General features: G+C 41.3%; 1 protein-coding gene across 1 annotated transcript in view; it reads right to left on the minus strand.

The window, feature by feature from the left end:
* Positions 1-18,353, minus strand: part of npas3 (neuronal PAS domain protein 3) — a 385,275-nt gene extending 366,922 nt beyond the window's left edge. Inside the window, exons 1-2 of the mRNA XM_085391470.1 lie at positions 17,748-18,353; positions 17,241-17,519 (exon numbers count right to left, since the gene is read on the minus strand). Coding sequence (XP_085247596.1) covers positions 17,241-17,431 — 191 coding nt within the window. The 5' untranslated portion in view covers positions 17,432-17,519; positions 17,748-18,353. The remainder of the gene's footprint in view (positions 1-17,240; positions 17,520-17,747) is intronic.
* Positions 18,354-23,451: the final 5,098 nt, after the last annotated feature.

The following is a 23,451-nucleotide window of genomic DNA, read 5'->3' on the forward strand; positions in this document are numbered from 1 at the left end:
ACATCTAACACATGCACATACAAAGTGGAATCGTTAAGGAATAGTTTCTGCAGGAGATTAATCCACAAATAGTGAGTTATTTCCAGCCGCAGTGGAACATGTGTGAATCTATATTCTGTTATTTCCTTCCCTTCTTTTTCAAAACCATCTGTCTGACTGAGGTGTCCCCTTGTTGTCATCTTCCCCTTCCTCTCCTCCTCTCCATTTGTAGCAGAGAATAATCAATACTTATTTCACCCCCAGGTCTCCTTCCAGCCTATAGGGGCAAAACAGGTGACCGCATGAGGGGCAAGGAGGAGACGAGAAGAGGTAATGAGAGCAGAGGGGAAGAGATGAAGCAGACAGAGGGGAGGGGTAAGGATTTCATTTATTTGCTTATGTACTGTTTTTGTTTTCGAAAGGAGAAATATAAATGTAATATAATGTGGACGTGAGAGCACTGCGGCGAATCATCAGACACAGAGAGCGAGAGAAAGAGTGTAACAACAAGAGCAGCAGATCATTGCCATGCTGCAACACCTGTCCTGGCAACTGGACACACATACACACACACACACGCACACACACACGCACACATACACCAATTAATTTCCAAATAATTCCTCTTGGGGTTGAAGCAACAATGAGAACAGCTGGTTAATCTACATGTTACAGCACCTGGTTTAACTGCTGGATACACACGTGCAGCGAGAGAGAGGTTACAGTTTATATTGATAGTCATAAAAATCTCATTTACAGCTTTATGCTGTTTATTTATTGTCTTAACAGTGTTACTATATGCCTTTAAATTTTTGTTTTACAAGAAAATGTAAAATTCTTTGAAAGATGATTCTCTCCGACTCTGAACATTGGTACTGTCACCCTTTATCGTACCCCAGAGCTACCAGTTCCTTATAAAATCTTTCAGTTTACGGTTTACCTTATAGCTGTTGTCGCTATAGCAACACAATAATGATATTTATATTTCCATGTCGCTTTCTAAAATAGGCACGAATCAAAACCTGTACATACCTATGTACATTTAAACATATATACATAGGTAATAGATTTAACTACTGCTGTTATTTACAAGGCTACACTGTGATGCCTAAATATCAGGTATGTTAGGTAACATTAGCATTTCTTCTAATATCCTATTGAAATACAATATAACAAATGATAAGAGTTATTAAAACTTTTATCATGTAACAAATATTGTTCATTTCAACAAAACCATGGGGATAAATATTTATCAAGGCCAATTTTTAGGCCCAATAATTAAAGGTATTATTGTAAGATTAGAAGTGTGATAAAATGCTTTATCAGATTTATTAAATTAGAACAAATGAATAATGTTCAAAATGGACAGTGTCTATACTATGCTATGTCCTGTAGCACAGAAAAGATCCTAAAAATCTCTCCAGAAGCAGATTTATCACTTTGACCTCTTAATAAAAAGCTCCTGACATTCAGTAAAGTTATGTCTCTGTTAGCACGTTCAGTGAACTACACATTTGGTGAGGCAGTAATGTTTATATTTTATTTGTATATCTTTCATATTTCTGTCAAAAAAAATGAGAAAGTTTCAGAATTTATGGCAGCGCTTCTTTTGAAAGGTAACCAAATGATCCCTGCACTGATGTGTCCATCTTCACCCTGGCAGAGAAAAGGATTCCAGTAAACTGGTGACTGAAACATCATCTGTGTGAGTTGCTGGTATGATCTAATGCCACTTTGTCAGATGTCTCCTTTCTATCACCATTATGCACACCTGTGGCATTGGTACCCTTATACTCCAGGTGTCAGAACATAGAGAAAGTTTGTTTGTTTGTCCAAAGTCCACTTTACTTGGCTGGAGGGCTGATGACGGCATAAATTTCAGGTTTGGCAGCATTGGTTCTTTTTCTCTTGCCAATTTGTTTTTTGCTTGATTATTGCTTTCACTCGCTGGTTAGATTTAGGGACTGAAAATAACTTAGTTAACACCACCATAACACCATGCTGCACAACAGTAACCCATTTGGGACTGACAGATACTTCTCAATAATGCAATAACCTGCTGTGTCAGGGAACAGATGCCATAAAAATCCATGTGCATCGATGAACTAAGCCTACAGCTTTGAGAAAATGGCACTAACTGACATCCTTGGGATGAGAATGAGCTGGGATAGATGGGTTTCTCTGCAATGTCACTGCAGAAATGCACATACCACTGGAAGGCAGAAAGCAGCGTTTTTTTATGGCACATCTAGTAGAGCCAGGCTTCCTAGCAAAAGCAGGTGTTGTGCACCAACAGCAAAAAACATTTATACAAATATTCTGAAGAAAGATTGCAAATCCTTGCTTCAAAAGGGGTAGACTGGAACCTGTGAGTGTGTATAGCTGGGATGGCAGGATACTTGGGCATATCAAAATTCAGTTTAAGTTTAATTACAGTTTTAGGTAGGCACTGAATCACTATCTGTGACCTAGCAAGCCATCATAGGTGTCTTGTGTAGCGATGGATGTTTAAATTACAAATTTAAAAATACTTCACAAGTTTTGTAATACATCTGATGAGGCCACTGACCTAAACACTCGCACATGTTCAAGCAAGAAACTATGGAGGAGGCAGAGGAGTAAAAAACAGGTAAAGGTATGGTGGAGATAGAAAGTAAGAGAGAACATGGAAAGAATGAGGCAGAACATGAAAAGTGGCCATGATGGAAGCCTGCGTGGGTCTGAGGAAGAAGAGAAGACAAGTGGTAAAAACTGAGGGGGCGGGGGGGGCCTAACAAAAACAGCAAAGCTGAAGAGAATGTGGAAGGGCACAGAGGAGGGAAATAATACCAAAGTGGGAAAGAGTAATAAAGCAAAGAGATAGTGTGGGAGCGGGAGAGAGAGAGTGTGTGTGCGTTTAACCAATCTAAGGTGTAGTATAATTGAAGTGTGTGTTTTCAAGGACAGGTAGATATTGGTCCTGAGGTGGGAAGCTGCCGACTCAGCAGGTCTGAGTTGATTACATCCTCTTTCTACATGAGGAGAGGAGAGGAGTAAGACACAGGAATGGAAAAGGTGAGATGAGAATAAGAGAAAGGAGGAGGAGGGGGAAAAGGTGAGGGGGAGGTGAGGGGGAGGGAAGTGACTGCTGGTTTTTACAACACAGAAGCAAAGTTACATTGTTGCAATGTCCCAGCAGTTATGGTTCTATTCCAAGTGTACCGCAAATTATTGATATTTCCTTCCAATGCAAACATATTCACAGGGTTATAATGGCATCATTTTTAAAGTGGAATTCCAAACTGCAAAGCCACGAATCGTCACAGTGCAACCAGCACTATGAAGTGACTATTATGTAAAATAATAACATAGTATTGTTTAATTTTTTGATCACCGTTTCATCAGTGATCACAGATTCAGAGGTAATGGCTTTACAGATTATCTGGATTATCTGTCCTGGTCAAATTACAGGATGCTGCTACCTGGATCTGTGGTCTGACTGTAAAACTGTTTCATTTTTACTAACTTTCTGAAACAGTCAGTGTAACAACCAGATTCCCACTTGATGTAACAATCAGCCAACATTGTCCTCTTTTGTGCAAGACGGAGCCCCTATTCAGACAGGATATATTTCCCTAGGGGTATGTGGGGTAATTTTAATATTACATGCACTGGTCAGTAATTTAAATCCAGCTCAGAGTGTATACAGGTTTTTTTTTTTAAAAATCCATCACCAGTAATAATTATAGCTCGAATTACCTGCAGGTTTGGACCCCACTCGCTGGAGGTCATCATGTAAATCTGGAGTTTTGGGAGTTTTCCGCGTTTTCTTTTCCTCTCTCACATTTTATCATTTCAGTGTGAACTTTGACTGTTGTGCAAAAACAGAGGTTTTAAAGAAATGTTTTGCTATTGTGTTATAACCAGCAACATGTTGGCTTGGCTGAGAATTAGTATGACAACACAGAAATCAAAACTGAGTGTACAAACACCTGCCAACTGATTACTTACCAAAGAGTTTTCAAACAATTTCTGCATTATATTTCTTTCTTTAATCGATTTACCGTTCTATGAGGTTGTCCTGATGAACGATAGATGAATATATTCTGATCTATTTCAGCATGTATTCCCATGTGAAACAACAAGTTTATCATGTAAATGTTTTATGTAAATCAGTACAACATCAGACTTATATTAAACAAAGTATTACATTATACATTCATAATACTATAATAGCGGGACAAAAGAGGACAGGAACAAGCCAAAAATGCAAGTCACAATACTCGAAGGAGCTGCAAGACAAACAACAAGTGAAACACAAAAAGCTTTCACAAATTGCATATAGGATGGACCGTTGCTGGTATACAACTGGCAGAAGAAAAAAAACTGCATTAGTTTATGTAAAATCAGGAAATAACTAACAACATGTTTGTGCTGCTTTCCGGTCCCTTATAAAACTGTTTCAGCCGTGTGCAACATCATTTACATTTTCATACATTTCCCCATCTGGGACAAAACCAGAGTCTGTGTCAGAGTGGCGTGCAGGAAATTTACACATTGTTATTTGGTAACGACGTACAAACTGCTGCTGCCGCTGCCGAGGCTCAATTGTTGGCCAGAGACATTTTCGATGCATTTTCTTCCCAAAGACAAATGTAAATTCAGTTTGAAAAGGAAAGCAATTTTCACTCACAAACACATCAGCAGACTGTTTTTGCTTCCTTCTCTGATAACCGTGTTTACATGCATGTCTGGACAAAACCAATCTGTTGAAATCACAGAGGGAACCACGAGCAAAACTCCATGTTTGAAACAAAACGTAAAGCGTCAGGACTGTTTTGTTTTTTTTTTCTAGCCCAAGCTGTTTCCTAACAACGTGTCAAGATCTGGCCCAAGCTTGAATACTCACAGCTATACAAAAAGCACCAAACCACCGACTTGCTGCCAAAGCCTCAGACCAGCCCCCCACTCTCTCTCCCTGCCTCTGTGTCTCTCTCTCGCTCATCAGAACGGGCTAATGGGACATTTTATTGTGTTATTTTGCTCCCGGGGAGGAAGGAGAGAGGAAAGGGGGAGGGAAATGGGCCTGTTTTGGACACAAAGCCAACTTTGTGCTTTGTGGTTTTTCTGTTGTTTCTGAAAGTTTGCCAACACTATCGCCGCCACAGCCTCCTTTTCTCTCGGCTTTGCTTTCTCTCACCCTGGTTTTCCTTCTGCTCTCAGTCTGTCCTCCTTCTTTTTCCTCACTTTGTGAGCAAAAACAGATTCTGCCCTTAGACAAAGTCAGGTGTCTGCCTGAAACGATGTCAGATCTTACAGCAAACAACTGTTGTTCTAAGTAAGGCTTTCAAATTCGACTTAGTTAAAAATAAAGATTTACAATAAGTGAGAGGCAAAAGCTTGTCAGTCTTACAAACTTAATCCCCTTTGAAAAAAGAAATTTGTTTCGTTAATAATTTCTGCAATGCTGACATTTCACTTGATCCCTGAAAATGTTCTTGAATGGTTCAAACACTGGATATTAGTGAGCGTAAAACTCCTTTAAAACCACAGTTAACCTCTCAATTGTTGGGCTCAATTTTTCTTGATACTGTGATATTTCTTGAAGTGAAATTAAAACAAAAAGAAAGAAAAAATAATAATTTTACCAGAGACCTGATCACTTGGTCAGGGCAACGTCATGAACAAAAACTAAACTCCATTATTCTGATGTGCTTCTAGTTCACTTGTTACATGAACCATCTGCAAAAACAACTTTCACCAGGCTAGCATGTATTAACAACTCATGAACAGCTGCACGCGGGTGTCACGCTGTGGGACGACAGAAAAGACACTTCAGAGTCAGAGTTATTACAAATGAGCAATATATGCACGCTTTGTGAACAGTTACTGTTTTTGAAGCGTTACCTCAGAAGCTAAGGAAACTTTAGCTTCCAGTTTTATTTTGGATCATTTTCTGAAACAGTTGAAACTCATATAAGTCACATATAATCAGCATTCATGAAACAGACCTTTACTAACATGAATAACCCAGATATGTCCAAGTTTTCGGTGCTTTTGTAGTGATTAGGTTTTCCCTGACACGACTATGGTCCTTAGAAACAGGAGGGTGCGTTTAATTCAGTTTTCGTTGCTACTTGTGTGTTTTTTGAAGGCACACTTCGGAAAAATAGAACTAGAATTTGATTCTTAACCTGAGAGGAATCTTATAGTTAGTCGAACAAGAAAATTTGAGTTGTCTAAACTTTTGTCCAAATCTGTAAATGTTAGTAAAGCCAACTGAAAAAAATTCAAGTGAATCACAATAAAAGCTTCTGAATCACGTTCACCTGAATTTCTTACATTTTCTCAGCTTGTTGTTTTTCACAGTGTTCATGGGTTTACAATATAATCACTTAAGATTTTTTCTATTCCAGTAAAACTGAAAAATCACATTTTCTTTTTAAGCGTGTTTTTTTTTTTAAGTAGAGTGAGTCATTGTTAAAAAATGATTTAAAAAAGGAAAGATAAAACATGTGAAAACAACAAAGCATGTGAGGCATAAGTGGAGCATTTTTATCTGAAGATTCAACAGTTGCTCTACTGTTGCAAACAATATCATCATTGTCTCTGCAGAACCACTAAGTATGAAAGTATGCCCAATTCTGAGTCTCAGATTTTTTACAAAAAGTAGTGAAAAAGTCTCATTTCATGCTCCTTTTTAAACTATTTTATTAGTTGATCTCCTAAAATATTCACTTGATATATATTAAAAACAAAAATGACAAAGATTAGTTTTCCTTTTTTTTTCATTTTAATAGATAAATGACTTAAAAATATGCGATTATCAAAATAGCTCATTACTTTTATGTTACTCATTTATAAATCGCTGAACTAATCATTAAAACACAATAACGCATTGCACCAACATGTGCTAACAGAAAATGTCAACTAACTTAGCTTCTTTAAAGATCAAACATCCTCACATTCACCTAAAAGGTCAAAAGTGAAAAAAGTCAGCTGTAAAAGCTTCTGTTTGCTACACTCCATGTTGCATGTTCTGCCTAGCCATCATCTGAAGTCTTCTAATAAAGCTGATTAAGTAGAAACTGAATACAGTTTCTAATAAGAATTATTTTGAAATGCTGCCAAGTTGTCAATAACATTTCCATTTTCTTTATCTGTAGGATTCAACCTTTCGTAAAAATGAAGTCAGCTTTATAAAAAAAAAAATCTATGAATAACACACACACTTGCAGGCCTGGCTTTGGGCAATCAGGCAGGTGTCCCCACCCGCCTGCCTCCTTTAGGGCAGCTAACCAAGCTCTCCTGCAGGGCTTTAAGAGGCTCTTATCCAGCCTGCGGATGAGTTTGATTCATCCCAACAGTTGTCCGCTGGTGAGAGCCAATCAGGTCGATGAGTGAGTCTGCCATCACTCATATCCCACTCTCTCTGCCATCTCGCACTGTCTCTACACCATTTCTCACTTCCTAGTCGCGTCCCTTCTTCTTATTTTTGTATTTTTTTCTTTTCATCCTTATTTTTTTAATTATTTCCATCTTCCACAAAATCTTTACTCCACCTTCCATATCTAAGTATTTCTAAACCATCTCCGTGGACCATGTGCACCAGACTTATCTTTTTTGCACAAAGCTAAAACTATTTCATTAATAAATTCTCTGATAAAAATCTCATTATTACATTGGGATTACTACGTTTAATAATCAGTCCAATTATCAAAGCCACAATGGGGTATAAATCTAAATGAAACATTACAGGTCGCAGAAGGACAAAAACACAATTACACTGAAAATATATCAATAAATGTCTTGTTCACATAGCCTAGAGTGCCTTGTGAAGAGGTGTCATGCCTGTTTTTGGTAAGCTTTACAGACCAGTTGGAAATCATTGCTGAGTAGTAAATCTGTGCCAACAATACTGCTATGGGTTTGGTTAGGTGTGCATATATATATCTATATATCTATATATCTATGTCTATCTATCTATCTATATATATATATATATATATATATATATATATATATATATTCCTTATATAAGGGAAAAAGAAAGAAAAGGATTGGACATCTTGAAGAATAATCTGGGTTTGTGCATGTTGCCAAAATTATGGGGACGTTTGATATCATGGTTAGGTTAAAAGGATGTGCTTTGGGTTTGACGAGTTGTCATTTCCAACTCGTCACATAGGCACACTGACTCTTGTTCAGCTATCACCCAGTCACCATTTCTTTCACTAAAGCCAAACACCATTAGCATGCTTATCCAACACACGGGGATACCCTTTTAATGTCATTTTCCCAAGTTCATGACAACCCACAGAAGTTCTTATTCTGAGGTCTAGAGGTGATGCAATCTCAGGACCTTAACCCTCAAACCAAGATTTGTAGGCCTTTATTTTTTTACTATTTCTTTTACTTTTATTTTAACTGTACATTTACAGCCCCTATTTGGTTAGAGTTGGGCACTTTCAACTGCATAAGTAACTTTAGGAAAAAGAATTCTCACTGATCAACATTTGGTTGCCACAAATACACATCGTTGTTACCATGGCGTCTAGTTCAGATGCTGGACTCGAATTTCACTTACAACTATGTACAAGTACTGTTTCCTGGAGAGTCAGCGTCTGAAAAACTGTAACTGAGAACAGGTTGTAAGTTTAGAGTACAGTCATGCCGAGCTTCTTTATCAATGCTTTTGATTGTTTAGAAATTTAAATCTCTCTGCTGTACTAACGTCTGATGCTATTTAGGCCCATCCATTGGCACCAACCTCCTCCTTACTCATGCTTGGGCTTCAACACGTGCATGAGTACATGAAACAAGAATTCACTGAAATATCTGATGCTATCATGTCTCGTTCAGGTTACAGTCTTCCCTACAAAATTTTCTTTTTAAATTTTTACCTTTTTTAGTCTATTTTTTCCAAACCTTGCTCCCAAAACCATAAATATATCATTTCCCCTCCTTACTGATTTTAATGTCCACCTCTTTTCTGCTTTTCTTCTCTCCCCATGACTTTCTCTCCCTCACCGTTGCTTCTGTTCTCCTCTCCATCATCTTTCCATCATCTTCCTCTCCAGAGCCACTGTAGTGTACTGATAGTGGGAGCACTTGTGCAGTCGGCTATGAAGTCTGTCCTCCTCCTTCTCCTCATACGTCTATCCTCACTTCCTTCCTCCTGATCCCTCTCTCTCTCTACCTGAAAATTAATTTGGTCTCCTTGAGATGCCTATCGGTGCTGAAATGCCCCCAGAAATAGATCCACAAACAGCGGCTCAGCCAAAACTCTGCTACCTGACAGCTTTTAGCAGGAATACTACTGGATGGATGGGTGGGGGGAGGGGAGCAGATGGAGAGATGAACGGAGGGACGGATAGATGGATGTAGACAGGGAGTAAATGGTAGGACCATGGGGCGTTAGTGGGAGGAATGGATTGATGACGACAGAAATTAATAGATGGATTACCTACAAATTTCTACACTTTATTGCCTAAACAAACCATCCGTTTTTAGATTGATTTCCTTCCTTCTAGGCAATCATTTCTTTCTGTTCATTTCTATGAAAATCAGCTCTCGGAGGCTCGAAAACCTGCTGCGGAGAGACATAATTCATCACAATAAAAGATTTAATCACCATTTTTCCATCCATGTTGGGGCATCATCACATGGTGCAGTAACACAGAAGCAGATTCAAAGACCCCTTTGGGTACCTTCAAAGACACATCTGAGACTTGAGAGTTGGGGGCCAAACAATAAGTTAATCCATGACAACTAAAAAGAAAAAACTAGAGTTGTAAAAGTCCAGCTGTCAGTCAGAAGCACCTCAATATCACATCTTCCACCAGGAAAGTTTCCTTAGAAAGTATCTTTAATGGTAGCTGGGTAACGTTGCAGACAACCTGACAGAGGGAAAGACTTTTATTTTTATATTTATTACCTGCTTTCCCGCTTGGAGTAGACATGGCCAGTTGGTGCCTTACAGTGGTGACAAATTGGAGGGTACGCTACATTTACTGAGATCCTTGCCTACATGCTCTGATGTTAAAATATCAAGTAATATCATGTGATGTTGACCCTCGTATGAAGATGGAGACTTGCATAATAATAGGTATGAGAAGTAATGCAAACTCTGAAATAGCCAGTGATGGACAAAGTCTCCTCGATGCTAGCACCGCCGCAGCAACATTTGGCTTTCTTGCCCAAAACAGACACAAGCAGGTGGTGATAAACTCATGAAATCCAGCAGTTAGCGTCAGAACAAAGTTTTAATCAGGATGCCCGGCAGGTAAATCTGACTAGGTTTTCAACAAGCAGAAAGCTGTGATGTCGTTTTTCTTCTTCTTCTTTGGAGAAGAGGATTAAAAAAAATCCAGCCTCGTGGAAGAAATCACAAACTTTAACCTGACTAAATAGTTAGACCTTTGTACAGTCTCAATGTGTTTTACAAAAGGTTTTTTGTCTTTCTCTCATTACGACCCAAGAGGATCAGGAGGCTCTTTTTTTTATATGAAACTGATCTCCATCACTAATCTACAAAATAACTGGGCTGTTATTGCAATTTTCTTTTTGGTTTTTAAATAAGAAAAAAAATTCAGTTGTTGTGGAAACCATTTCACTAATTCGCTAATCTCATTTGAGCTTCTGAGTTTCTCATCTCCTCGGGTCACAAAGGGAAGCACAAACTCCCGGTGCATGTGTGCAGCAGAGTTTCAACCTCAGCATGTGAGGAGAAAACCTGAGGTATGAAACAAGTCTTACTCTCAGCAACAAGACAATAAGACAGCAACAACTTTGTTCCATCAAGCTGGAGCTTCCTGCCTCTTCATGTCGAGAGAAATTAAAGGATAAAAGCTCTCAGTAACAGAATCAGGGAAAATGAAGCTTGGACAGCAGCGCGGTGCAATTTCAGCTCTATACATTTGACGTCTGACCCTTCCGCCTGGTTTCTGCTCTTTAACGGCACACATATGCAAATAACCTGCTGTTAATCTGCAGTTCAGCACTGACCTTATACCCCTGACTTTAGGTCGCTGAATCCAGTGTATTATGCTCACCTGCATCTGGTGTTAACTGTAAGAGTTCCTTCTTGTGTTGTTCACTCTGGATAAGAGCATCAGCTAAATGGTTTTCGTGCTTACACTCCTCAGGCTTTCAGGAGAAAATGAAACTACAATTTAAAGGTCTGTATACCAACTTCAGGGCATCTTCAGTCATGCTGCAGTTCAGATGTAGATGAGGAGTGAAACGCTTTGATTCAGTACGGCTCAGCAACACCGTCACAGCAGCTGTGCGATGGTGCTTTTGCTCCTGTGCTGCTCAGGTTTGTCTGGGCTCGTTCTGCAAAGACGCCACCAAACAAGAATTTTGTCAGTTTTGCAATCACTCACTATGGAGGCTGAGAATTTCCTCAAACAAACTGTGCAGTGGCCGAGACAAAAGCTGTCACTGTTTTGCATGAAACCGTGCTATAATCTGACTATCTTCCAGGGAAGCAAACAGGATATACAACCTCTAGATAGTTGTTACACTGAATCTTAGGGCATTTATGTCTGTTTATAGCAATTTAAACACAACGGTCCTCAAGCACCTACGTCCAGTAACACACAAGGCCACATTCCTTAAATGAAAAGGCTCAAATGATAACAAGAGAATTCCTTCGCTTCACGTTTCAGCTGCTCATCAGTCTGCCACAAACGCAGTGGATGCTGTCATGTGGATGAACGAACACTCCACTAAAATAAATCTGACTCAAATCAGGGAGCTGTGTCTGGCTGCATCAAAGCACTGACTTTCAGCAGGCAATCCAAAACGTGTGAAAGACAAAAAGATATAGAATTAAAAACTTTCCTTAAGATTTGGTAAACATTCAAACCCTCACTAACATTTCTCTGAGTATGCATTTTTATTTTCGTCGGCTGCAGTTTTGTCAGAACAGGTGGTGCTGATGGTGAAAGAAGAAAACCAGCGACGCACCGACGCAGGAAAGGGCCGGTCAAGGAGCGGACAACCTCTGCAAGCTGGAACAAAGTGATCTGCTTTGCAACAAAAGACATTACTGTTGAGTTTACAAAGAAAAATTATAACAATAACAATAATAAAACACCAACTGCTTTTCATCACCCTCTATTCACATTCACCTGCCACATCCTTTCAAACTGAAAACAACAAACAGACCATAAAAACAGAGAGAGAGAGAGAAATTGCACAAAAGCTTCTAGTAAACACATGCTCTTGTCCTGTTGGGGTGATCATACTTCTAGCTCTGGTTTCTTGTTAACACAGACAGTACTGCAACATACAACACCGCGTTCCCTGTTCATCCCTGTGATACACTGATTCACTGCCACAAAGGCTTCTGAAATTAAAACACAACAGAACTGAGCAGACGCGTAGGTTACATTTAATTGCTTGCCATCCCAAATTCAACAGGTATAAAAAAGGGGAAAAAATGTAGATTTCCATAGAGAACATGACACCACCATGCATCACACACTGAATAAAATACAAGGAGTAAGCATGTAATTACTGGCCATCCTTGAAGCAGCGGTTACAAAGAAGCTATAGCAGATACACCCACAAGAACTGTGTTCCTCTGTAAAAGATCAGCTTTGACATTTGAAAGCATGGTGGATATAACAATATTAACAGCAGATTAAAGAAGACATACACACAAATTTAAACATGTCAACAAAAATTCAACCTTAAAAATCAGAGCAGGTGAATCGCCTTTGAGGTCATGTACAGGTGTGCTTTGTGTGACTTGAACAGGTGAGTCCATGTACATCCCTCCACATTAAAGATCACTGGCAATTCTTCAGTGACACACGCGCGCGCGCACTAGTGTTGGAGTAGTAGAATTGGCCACAAACGCACACACATGCACGTTCGGTTGCACATGTTTTCCACGACACAACGCACACACCTTCCTTGCTCGGAGCATCAACACACTGCATGGCTTCCTAACATGCACGTGCACCTTTAGGCATAGAAACACACACACGAGTCAGAGCAAAGACAGTCATCTGTTTCCCTGAGAGTCAGCCAACCGACCTGTTACCCAGCAGCCACACGCCTCTTCGTCTGACACACACACACACACACACACACACACACACACACACACACACACACAGAGGCGCGCACGCGGGCACGCACAACTCGACTCTCCTCTGGAAAGGGTAACAGCGTTCCTCCTGACACCTCCAGCCTCAGAATAAAACGCAAAGCGACACGGAACAGCCAGCCGGGCTGCCGGTCTGCGTGCAGCTGTAAACATGCATTGAAGGAGAAGTGTGTGAGGGAACAAAAATCCAAGCCCCGTTACCGTTCTCTCCGCGTCGGGTCCTGCTGGATGCTCGGCTTGGTGGGCGCCATCTTCCTACAACAATTATTTGATTTCTTACTTTCTCTCTTTTCTTTTCTTTTTTTTCCCTCTTCTCAGATTTTTGTGGACGCGGAGCGGCGGCGGTGCGCTGCGCCCTGACAGCAATGCGTCATGGTCGGTGTGTTAAGACAAAGCCATGTCCGTGTGTGTATGTGTGTGTGTGTGTATCTGTGTGTGAGTGAGAGAGAGAACGTGTGACTGTGTGTATGTGTGGTGTCAGCAGCCGTGCGCGATTGCGCGTGCGTCTAATGCTTGTCTCGCTCTCTCTCCCCGCCGCCGCTCAGGAGCGTGGAAACAACGGGTGGTGGAGGCGAAGGCAGGGACGGGGCTGCAGCAGCAGCAGCAGAGGCATGCCGAGCGGAGTGAGGGGGGAACCCGGGGTGGATGCCTCTCAGATCACCGCCGTCTCTCCCCTCCTCGTCCTTCTGTCTCTCTCCACGCACGCACAGCTTCGGCTTTTTTGGCACTACAGAGGAATTTCCCGCTTGCGCTCCGGAGGAAGAAAGGAAGGAAGGAAGGAAAAAACAGAGGCAAACAGAGGCGTCAATTCTTTACATTCTCGCCGCCACTGCAGCGCCTGTATCCCCGTCAAAATCCCCGCGGCGGAGCGTCTCTCGCCGGTCAGAGTGTGTGTGGCTTTCGGAGCATTTTCCCTCCTCTGGCTGCTGACAGGAAAAAAGGACAGCACACATCTCCGGTATTTTCTCCAGCCCCGGCGCAACAACGCCACTCTGTTGCAGTTGGAGTGTGTGTGTGTGTGTGTGTGTGTGTGTGTGTGTGTGTGTGTGTGTGTGTGTGTGTGTGTGTGTGTGTGTGTGTGTGTGTGTGTGTGTGCGTGTGTTTATTTATTTTTTTCATTTCCTCCTGTATACAGGTTGCCCTGTGGGTTAATTATCAAAAAATTTTTACCACCTAAATAAATTTTTAAAAATGTAATAAAAAAAGAAGAAAAGAGAAAAGCACGAGACATTGAGTGGAAAGAATGATGGGTGATTTACTTGGATTGTTTCCCTGTAAATCAGATCTGCACACCTCCACCCTCCACCCCCTTCACCTGGCTTCCTTCACTGTCAGTAATAAACACATCACGGCAAATGTCTCACTTCAAAATCCCAACTCAGCTTGTTGTTTTCGTTTGTTTTTTGATATAAAAATAAATCAGCAGTTTCCTGGTCATCTGACGAGTCTCTGTCATGATTTTGATATTGAGTTTGCGAGCCTCTAAATTGAAACAAAGTCCCCTTCTCCATCTTCTTCGACTAAATAAATCAAATAACCTGCTCGGTTTTTTTCTTTTTCTATTTTTCGTATTTCAGGTTACTGAAATATATTTGCCTCCAGGCTTTGATGTTTGCGCGTCAGCAAATGGCTCATTATCGTCCAACAGAAACTACCTTTTACTTCTTCTTTCCCCTCTTTCATTCATTCATTTAAATTCCACCGTTTTCAGTGTATAATTCATTGTAACCTAATCGCTGTGCTGTGTGATTAACCCCCTGGCTGCAGCCCTAGAAGCTGAAAAAGCCTCCCTCTCTATACCAATGACCTGTCAAGGTCAAAGGCATGCTGGGTATTCTCCACACAAACACGGGGTTACAGGCGGCGCAGTGGCAGAAAATAAAGACTGAAGATGGGGGAACCGTGACCTCCAGCCGGCGATCGTCGGGAGCTGTGAGCCGTTAGTGCCCATGTGCACTAACGGATTCTTAGAAGACCTGAACGTGTGCGCGCTTCATTTTCACCACTTTTAAGAGCCGCTGCTGTGATTTACGGTTAAAAAAAAAAAAAAAATGTAGTTGCAGTTTCGTATCAGAGCTCAGGTCTCAGTAACCAGAGGTTGGTTTTTTTTGTTACTTCGTCTCTGGCTCCCAGTTTATCCAGATGTGATTTAAAAAGCTGCTTCAAAGTAACATTTTCTTTTGATCACGCCAAAACCGGAAAGGTCACAGATCTGACCCTCATCAGTACACCTTCACAGCGCCCTAAAGTGAGCTTACTTCGTTCAAACAGCATAATCTTGATAAAGATAGAAATATAGAGATATTTTAGAATAAACACATTTATTCTTTGGGTGTTGGTTTCGTGTAGATTGAGGGTCGAGTTTTACTCTAGCTGTGTGGCCACTTTGCGCCAGACCAGGTCCCGAGCGTTCGCTCTTTTCTTTGAGGTTTGGCTGCTCCTTCTCTCCCCGTCTCAGCCCTGCTTACTGAGAGCTGTCAAACGGAGGCGACGTGGATAATGGAGCGTAATGTATAAACATATTAGCTCCCAGCTGTTGGTGGAGGGAAACATTATGTATGGAGAGAGGGAAGAGGGGCAGCTCGGTGAAAAGACACTGCGTCTGAAGAAAAGCTGAGCCTCTGCGGCCGTTACAGACACAAACACTCAAAATGGGCCCCATGTGCCAAACTGGCCCTTCCCAAACTGAGGTCTTAGGGGCCTCAAAGGTCCTTGAGGAGTTCAAACAGGCCCCCAGCTGCCGATGACGACACAGTTAAATTACAGCAGGTTTTATGTCAGTGGAAATGATGCGAGAACGTGCCACGCCACTACTCTAATCCCTTCAACTGTGGACACAAACAGTCCACTGCCCAAAATCCTCCCTTATGGGGGTCTGAGGTCTATGTGCGCCCAGACGCTTTGCTTTAAATAACAATACAGCCCTTATTCGCCTTGTATTTGTTGCTTTAGAGGGCTGAGACACTCTCAGTGCACTCGGAGAGGCCCCTGCAGTGATTTATGTCCTGTTTGCTCCCCACAGCTTTTAGACTTTACACACACATACGCACACAGAGCTATGCCCCATAATGTGGAGAGATTGTCCGGTAATAAGGCAAGAGTGTGCGTGTGTTGGGGTGTGTTTCTGCCCCCTGTGGCTCCAGATGATTAGAAAAAACAACCCTACTGAGTGGCCGGACAGGGAGGCAATCATTTAGATTCAGAGTAGAGGGGGGAAATAAGGGAGGGGGGGGATAGGGGGCTATGACTGAAGTGAATTGTCACAAGAGAGCAGGTTGGATTCATGACCAGCTGGAAAACATTCAGCACATTTTTGTTTTTCCTGATATAATCCAATATGTTTTCGCTGTTATTAGCAGGACATCATCCCCAGTTTTCCATTGAATTACCTCGACTTTATTCCAGAAGTCGTGTTTTAATACTTGAACCTCATTCCTGAAAATAATTTTTCACTAAATCTCTGCAACCTCATTCCTCCGTTTCTTCCACTGCTGCTCCATCCTCTCTGTCTTTGCTGAGTGCACATATTTTTATACTTTTCTTCACAAATTTGCTTTGAAACACAAAAAATAATCCCAAAACAAACTGTGGATATTGACCTTAATCCTCTTATGTGGCATTAAAGTCACAATATTCCTCTTTTGCTTGTGGATTTGATGGAATAATTGAAAAGGAACGGCAACTAACTGAGAAAATATTTATCCCAACGTATTCACTCAAAGAATAAAAAAAAATCCTCTCCATCTAGTTTTACACATTTCAAATGAGTTTCGTGTATTCTGGGGTTATAGGTGATTTTCACAGGTTTGATTTAAAATCTCAACTGACGATGAAGTTTTGCTTCATGATACCTTAAAAAACGACTTCAAAAATACTAAACCAAAAAGTGTCCACTGAGTTAGAGATGCCCAAGTGTGCCTGAACATAAAACATCCCACGAAGGGGAAAATGATTGATTTCAATAGATGTTAGTAGGTTTAAATACTTTTATCGCAGTCAAATCAATTATAGGAGCACTGAGGAGCGGAGATCTCTCCGCAAGGCCACTTTGATACAAGTATGTTTAGTTTCGATGTGTTACTTTTCCAAGATTTCTTTTCAACTCCCATCCTACGCTGACTCCGCTACAGGTCGTTAATCCTGTAGATTTCCCACATACCTTTGTTGGTAGGCGGTGATTCCCTGCACGCTCTGCGGGGTCCCGTTCGTGGCTCCGGGTACCGGCACGGGCACCCGACCCACCGGGGGTCCGGTCACCATCCCCCCTCCGCCGCCTCCTCCTCCAGCTCCGGTTCCTCCGGCCGCCGAAGCCGTCACCTGGACGCTGAAATCCGGGAAGATCCTGATCATGGTCCCCGTCGTCTCCGATGCGCTCCCGCTTCTCTACTTTAACAACCTCCTCCGGCGCTTTCTCCCAACACAGACCAGTCACCGAATACTGGGATCAATGGGATCAATGGATGTATTGATTCAGCAATTAAAGATAAACAACAAGTTTCTTTTTGTTGATTTGTCTTCTTCTTCTTTTTCCTCCTCTCTTTCTAACCTTTGAAAATAACTCTCAAGAAAATCCGGATCACGGTGCGTAAAACAGTCACAATTCAGTGAATCATTAGATAGCTGAGAATAGTGAGTGTATAAAGCGCAAAGACAAAATATAATAAACCTTTTCCTTAATTGTTTCCTCTTCTTTCTCCTCCTCTCGGCTTTATCCTTGAGAAATAACCCGTGTGCTGCTCCGGATCATGGTCCCGGAGTGCGCGCAGTCTGCCTCTTCTCTTTCCACCTGCTCAGCAATCAGCGGGATCGGTGGATGTAAGAGGTGATTATTTCACCGACTGGAGACCGGCGGACAGCCGTGTTTGTGCTGCTGTCTGCCGGTGCAGGAGCTCCGGACTCTCCTCTCTCTCACGCGGGCACCGCCGCCGGCATCCCGTCCCCCGGCTCTCCTCCGCCGGGTGTGTGCCGGTTGGTCTTGTGAGTGTTGTGGGAAGAGCAGACCTGAAGTGGAGCAGTCAGTCTGTCAGCCAGTGAGCGCGCGGCTCTCAGCAGCACGAGCTCTGCAATGACATTGGTGTAATACAGTGATACAGCAGCGGCGGCGGCGGAGGCAGCGCCAAAGTATGTGTCGGTATGTCGGCGAGAGCCTGCGTGTGTGTGCGCGCGCGTTTGCACTTGTGTGTGTTGTCCTCTGCGCCCCACTCACACACGCACATACAGAGAGAGAGAGAGGGGGAGAGGGAGAGAGAGAGAGGGAGAGGGAGAGAGGGCTGTTTGTTCAGCAGGACGGCATTTCCCCTGGCTTTATTGTGTAGAGTAACTGAGAATCCGTTTCCTGGACTTTTATTTTAAGTCGGTTTGATTTGGAGCATTTTGTTTATTCCAACAGTCTTTCGGAGCATTTTTTTTAATGTGTTCAAACGTATAAAAGTAAAAAGGTCTTTAAAGTAAAACAGAACCGTTTTAAAGATTGTTATTGCCTTTGAAAAGTTAAAAAAAAAACGTCTTTAAAGAAAAAAAGACAAGCTTCACCGTGCGTAAAGCCAAAAACTCCCCACTTCACTCAACAAAATAATTTAAAGCACCACATTTGAACTGAGGATACAAAAGTGGATACAAGATGTATCCAGACTTCAGGACGTTCACTTTTCCCCGTGCTGTGTGTGTGTATCAGCTTACTCTGGGAATTGAGACGAAATAGTGCGGGTTTCTGTGCCCAAAAAGACGCAAGAGCTGCGAAGCCCGAAGAGTCTCTTTAAGTGCAAATAAAGGAGCTGTGCTTGAGCGAAGTGTTTTGTCATCATCAGGTGTCTGTGCGAAAGTGCGTTGAGTATTTTCTCTCTAATCTGTTTTCTGAACAGACAAACCAGCTCGACTGTCCTCTCCCCATTCACTGAAGCGCCGTGTGTGATCAGACTTTCGAATAAAGTCGAATTCAGCAGCGCTCCTCCTCAGACTGTCTCCTCCCCTTTCTCTCACTCACACCGGCTCTCCGCCCTCACTCTGTCTCTCTACTGCTCACTCACACAAACTCGATGCTACAAGTAAAAGTTCCCCAATCAAGTAAAAGTATTTATTGTACAGTAATTATAATTGGGGGTTTTTAGCTCACTATAGTCTCGGGTAGGTTCATGTTCAATGAAACAGAATGCTTTATTTTTTCATTCGATTTTTGTACAGCCACCATTGGGTGAGAGACGGGGTGCATGGTGGAGAATTCTCACAAAAATTCGGTAGAAAAGACGAAATGCTGCTCAAATGTTAAAGTTTACAACTAAATGTATAATTACTTTCCAGCCTTGGCTCATTCAGGCTACTGTAGCATTTTCAGTCCTTGTGTTATACTCCATTCAGATATGAAGGTCATGGGAGTCTGAAAGCCCAGAAAAACAAAGCCAAAACCTGCAGTTCTTCACCACTGGCCACTATAGAGACTGGCTCTAAAAGGAAGTCAGTCCATAGACTTTCAATTTAAGAAGTTCAATTTTAAAAAATAATTAAAAAAAATAATACTAATAATAATGATAAAAAAAACATTTCGACCTTCATAACAAATATGTGCATTTTGTATTGCTCTTTATTCCGAATAACTTTAACACTTAAAGTAGAGCGTTCCCACACAGCCAGTGAGCTGCTGCCAGTATCTGTCTGCTAGGTCAATGTGGCTAAGTCACTGAATTGGACTACTTGTCTATGTTTTTGGTGTTGGTGCCTTTTCGAGCGTTGTTATTTTAGTTACTTGACAAAAAACAGAATTAGCTGGTACCAAGCACAATCGTAGTAGTAATTGTTTAAATGGACACAGGAGAAGTAGAAAAGGTGTAAAACCTGTGAAAATACAGGTGAAAATCTAACAATCAAGCCTTACTTCACATTCCCAAAGCATTCCAGTGGGCCAGATTGGAGTCTTTAGTGGGCCAATTCTGGCTTCAGGCCTTATGTTTGGCACCCCTTATCAAGCAGATGTGCCTGGCTTTGCTTTTGTACAATTTGTGAGTGTAGGGTTGTAAACAGCTTTGCAAGCTTTAGCTGATAACTTAAGAGTTATTAGCTAAAGCAGATTATTTCTAGCGCTAAAAAAAAGCTCCAAAAAAACCCTTAAAAAAAAAAACCCACAGCACTGGGTAAAATGCTAACAATGAGCTTTTAGCATGCATACTCCAAAATCAGTGGATAATGTCACAGTTGACAAAGTTTATTTCATAACTATTTAGACAAAGATACAATGTTTGCAATTTTGCCTCTGTGCATCACATTAAACATTCAAGATACGCAGACTTTCATCTTCAAGTAAGGGGGACAAAAGAGGACAACAAAAGTATTTCTGTCTCTCTCTCCTCACCCTGAGCGTCAGATGGACATCCCTCCTTGTCGTAATGCCAGAGGGTTCTTCCTGTTAAAGAGGAGTTTTTCCTCTCCACTGTAGCCAAGCGCTTGCGCATAGGGGGAGTCATCTACTTGTTGGGGTGCCTTGAGGTGATGATTGTTGTGATTTGGAACTATATTGATAAAATCATTGAATTGAATGAATACATTAACTGCAATTTTTCTATACAGTTCTCAATTTTCAGAGGCTCATTTTAATTAAATGTATCAATAAAATATTGATGTTTATAGATATTATTTACATGTGCCTGAACTGTAGGCACATCAGCATACAGAACCATATAATTTTGTTCGGATGTATAGTAGCATGTTTTTGTGTTTTCAGACTCCCAAATTCGATCAAGAGAATTGGAGCCACATCATTAATCACTTGTCTGAAGTGCTCAGTTAAAGTCAGACTCATTTAAATGATGCTGTCATGATAGTTTTTTTTATATTTTTGCAGCCAGTTTTTACATGGTATACATTATATTAGATACCTGTAACGCAATATCAAAGAATAGCAGTGAGCGATGTGCTATCTTTATGTATATATCTGTAGATGCCTAGTGTATTATAAAGTGATGCTTAAGGGACCATACCAAACGTCAGTATTTGATAACTTAGAAATGACAATGGCCATATTCAATTTGACTATACTTTCCCTGAATGCTAGTAGCACAGAGGGAACAGCATGGTTCATGTAAGGGTGCTACTGTAATTATTTTAAGGTTAAATGTCATTAGATGTAATTCTTTTTCAAAATATATCTGCATGTATCAGCTTATACACAATCACAATAGTTAATCTGATGATCTTCTAGACTGGTTAAAACACTGAAATTAACCATCTTATTTCTTTACTTCCTTCTGCATTGGTCAAGTTTGCAGCGGTTGCTTTTATTTTTGGCTCCACCTTCTGAGGATTAACTCGCAGCTTTGCCTCTGAGACACGTTTGCAGAACTAAAACTATAATTTGCATCGTGACATTTTCAGCAAAGGCATCGAACCCCCAACTCTGGCGATTTTACTGCTCTCCTCTTTCTCTTTATTGAGCCATGCAGGACACATTTTCAATATTTCATCCTCCTCTAGACTCGCTGAAACCCCACCAGGACCCCTGCAGGGACTCCGAACCTCACTTTGAGAGCCTCTAATAACCCGCAGTTCTCGTCTGTCCTCCGAAACAAAGCATTGCACTAATAAAATGTCCCAATTGAGCTGATTAAATACCAATAAAAACACACAGCTCGCCTCTCCGCCAGCCTGAAGTCTAAATTGGATCGCAGCTCTAACCAGCAGCTCCTAATGAAAACCACCACTGCAGCCCCTGCCTCGCTCCCCCACAATACAGTTTACCTCTCTCTCTTTCTCTCTGTGTGTAATGAAATCAAATGAATTGAACTGGAGGTTTCAGGGGAGACATGCTGGACCCCCTTATAGAATTAGGGCTGAACAGCGCGCGCGTGTGTGTGTGTATTATACAGAGATGTGTGTCGCTGCAGTTTCTTTATATGACCAGATGACCATCAACTCATGATGATGACGATGTGTGCGCGCGCAAACATTTGCCTCAGTATGCGTGCATTTGATTTTCACGTGTGTGTGCATGTGAATTTGTGTGTGCGTGTTTGCATAGCAGGCTGCATGGTGCATTAGTGAGCTGTGACCACCTAAAGTACAGCAGACAGAATCAGGACAGTCAACCTGCTGTTATCCCCCAGGACAACATGCAAACATAACACATGCACACATTCACACAGAAACACACATTCATGAGCTCTGGCAGCAAAATAACAAATACTCACCTGTCACAGATACCTTCTTCTCTCATGGTGCATTCAAGTGCAATTCAATCAGGGTATCAAACTTCAATGGAAATATGTCAAAAACTGGCGGATAATAAATGCTGACAGACAGTATTTGGTCAGATTTTTAGATTTGTTCTTCAGTTTTTGGTCAGACAATCCGAGTCCAGCTTTGTCAGATTTACAAGTTTATCTTCACAGTTTAGAAAGGATTTAGCCAGTCTCTAAAGACAAACTTAAATAACACATGAAGACCTTACTTAGATACAGACAATCAAAATCTCCATGTAGAAGTAAAGGATTATATTATATTTACTATATGCTAAAATTTCCTCTTTTCTGGAAACATAAAGACACATTTTGCGCTGCCACCAAATGTTACTCAGCAAACATTTTGATAATGAATGAAAGTTTAGGTCATGATTAAAATTTGTGCATCCAACGTTTGGTGGTTGTCCTTGACTTATTTTGTTTTTTAACAAAAGTATGATCAGTATTTTCTGGTTTGTACGAGGGGGTCTTGCCTAGCTGTCATCCCTCTGCTCTTCCTGTATGAAAATGTATGGTGTATTGGAGTGTATTTCTTTTCTCCTAACTGATACGTGATAGAAAACTGAACAGACAACTAAGCTGCTTATGTCACATGACTCAGGTTAGATGCTGATATGGTTGTTATCATTAACTTGTAGTTATAAAGTGGAACGCAAACCGACCCACATCCCTCTACTTGCACATATCCTCCCCAACCAGCTATAAAACAAAAAAATCAAGAGGATCTCTGATATTTTATCTGCATTTTTTCTTCATTTTTATAATTAGCAAAACATTAACATTTTGCTGCCAAGGTTTCTCCAACAGACCAACTCCAAACGCAGGACACAGTTACAAAGTTAAACTGTTTAAATGAACAGAATCTTAAAAAAGAACATCACATGTAAGTTAAACAGCTGGAACCTTGATCACTGTTTACAGGTAAGTCTTTAAGTAAGTTCACAGGCTGCAGGCTGTGCTCAGGTAAGTGTCTTTAGGCAGGTTAACAAACAGGAATCTGAGCATCTTTCCCCCGGAGCCGATTAATCTGGGAACAAAGTTCACCTGAGTTGCTTTGGGTAAGTAACAGAAATCAGAGCTTCTCCTCTCTTTCTCCGGGGCACAGCTCCAGTCCTCAGAGCTTTAGAGTTGGTGAACAAAGATGGC

This window comes from Rhamphochromis longiceps, linkage group LG19 (assembly GCF_057381845.1).
Source record: "Rhamphochromis longiceps isolate RC_006_pf linkage group LG19, R_longiceps_female_GT1.1, whole genome shotgun sequence".
Classification (NCBI taxonomy): Eukaryota; Metazoa; Chordata; class Actinopteri; order Cichliformes; family Cichlidae; genus Rhamphochromis; species Rhamphochromis longiceps.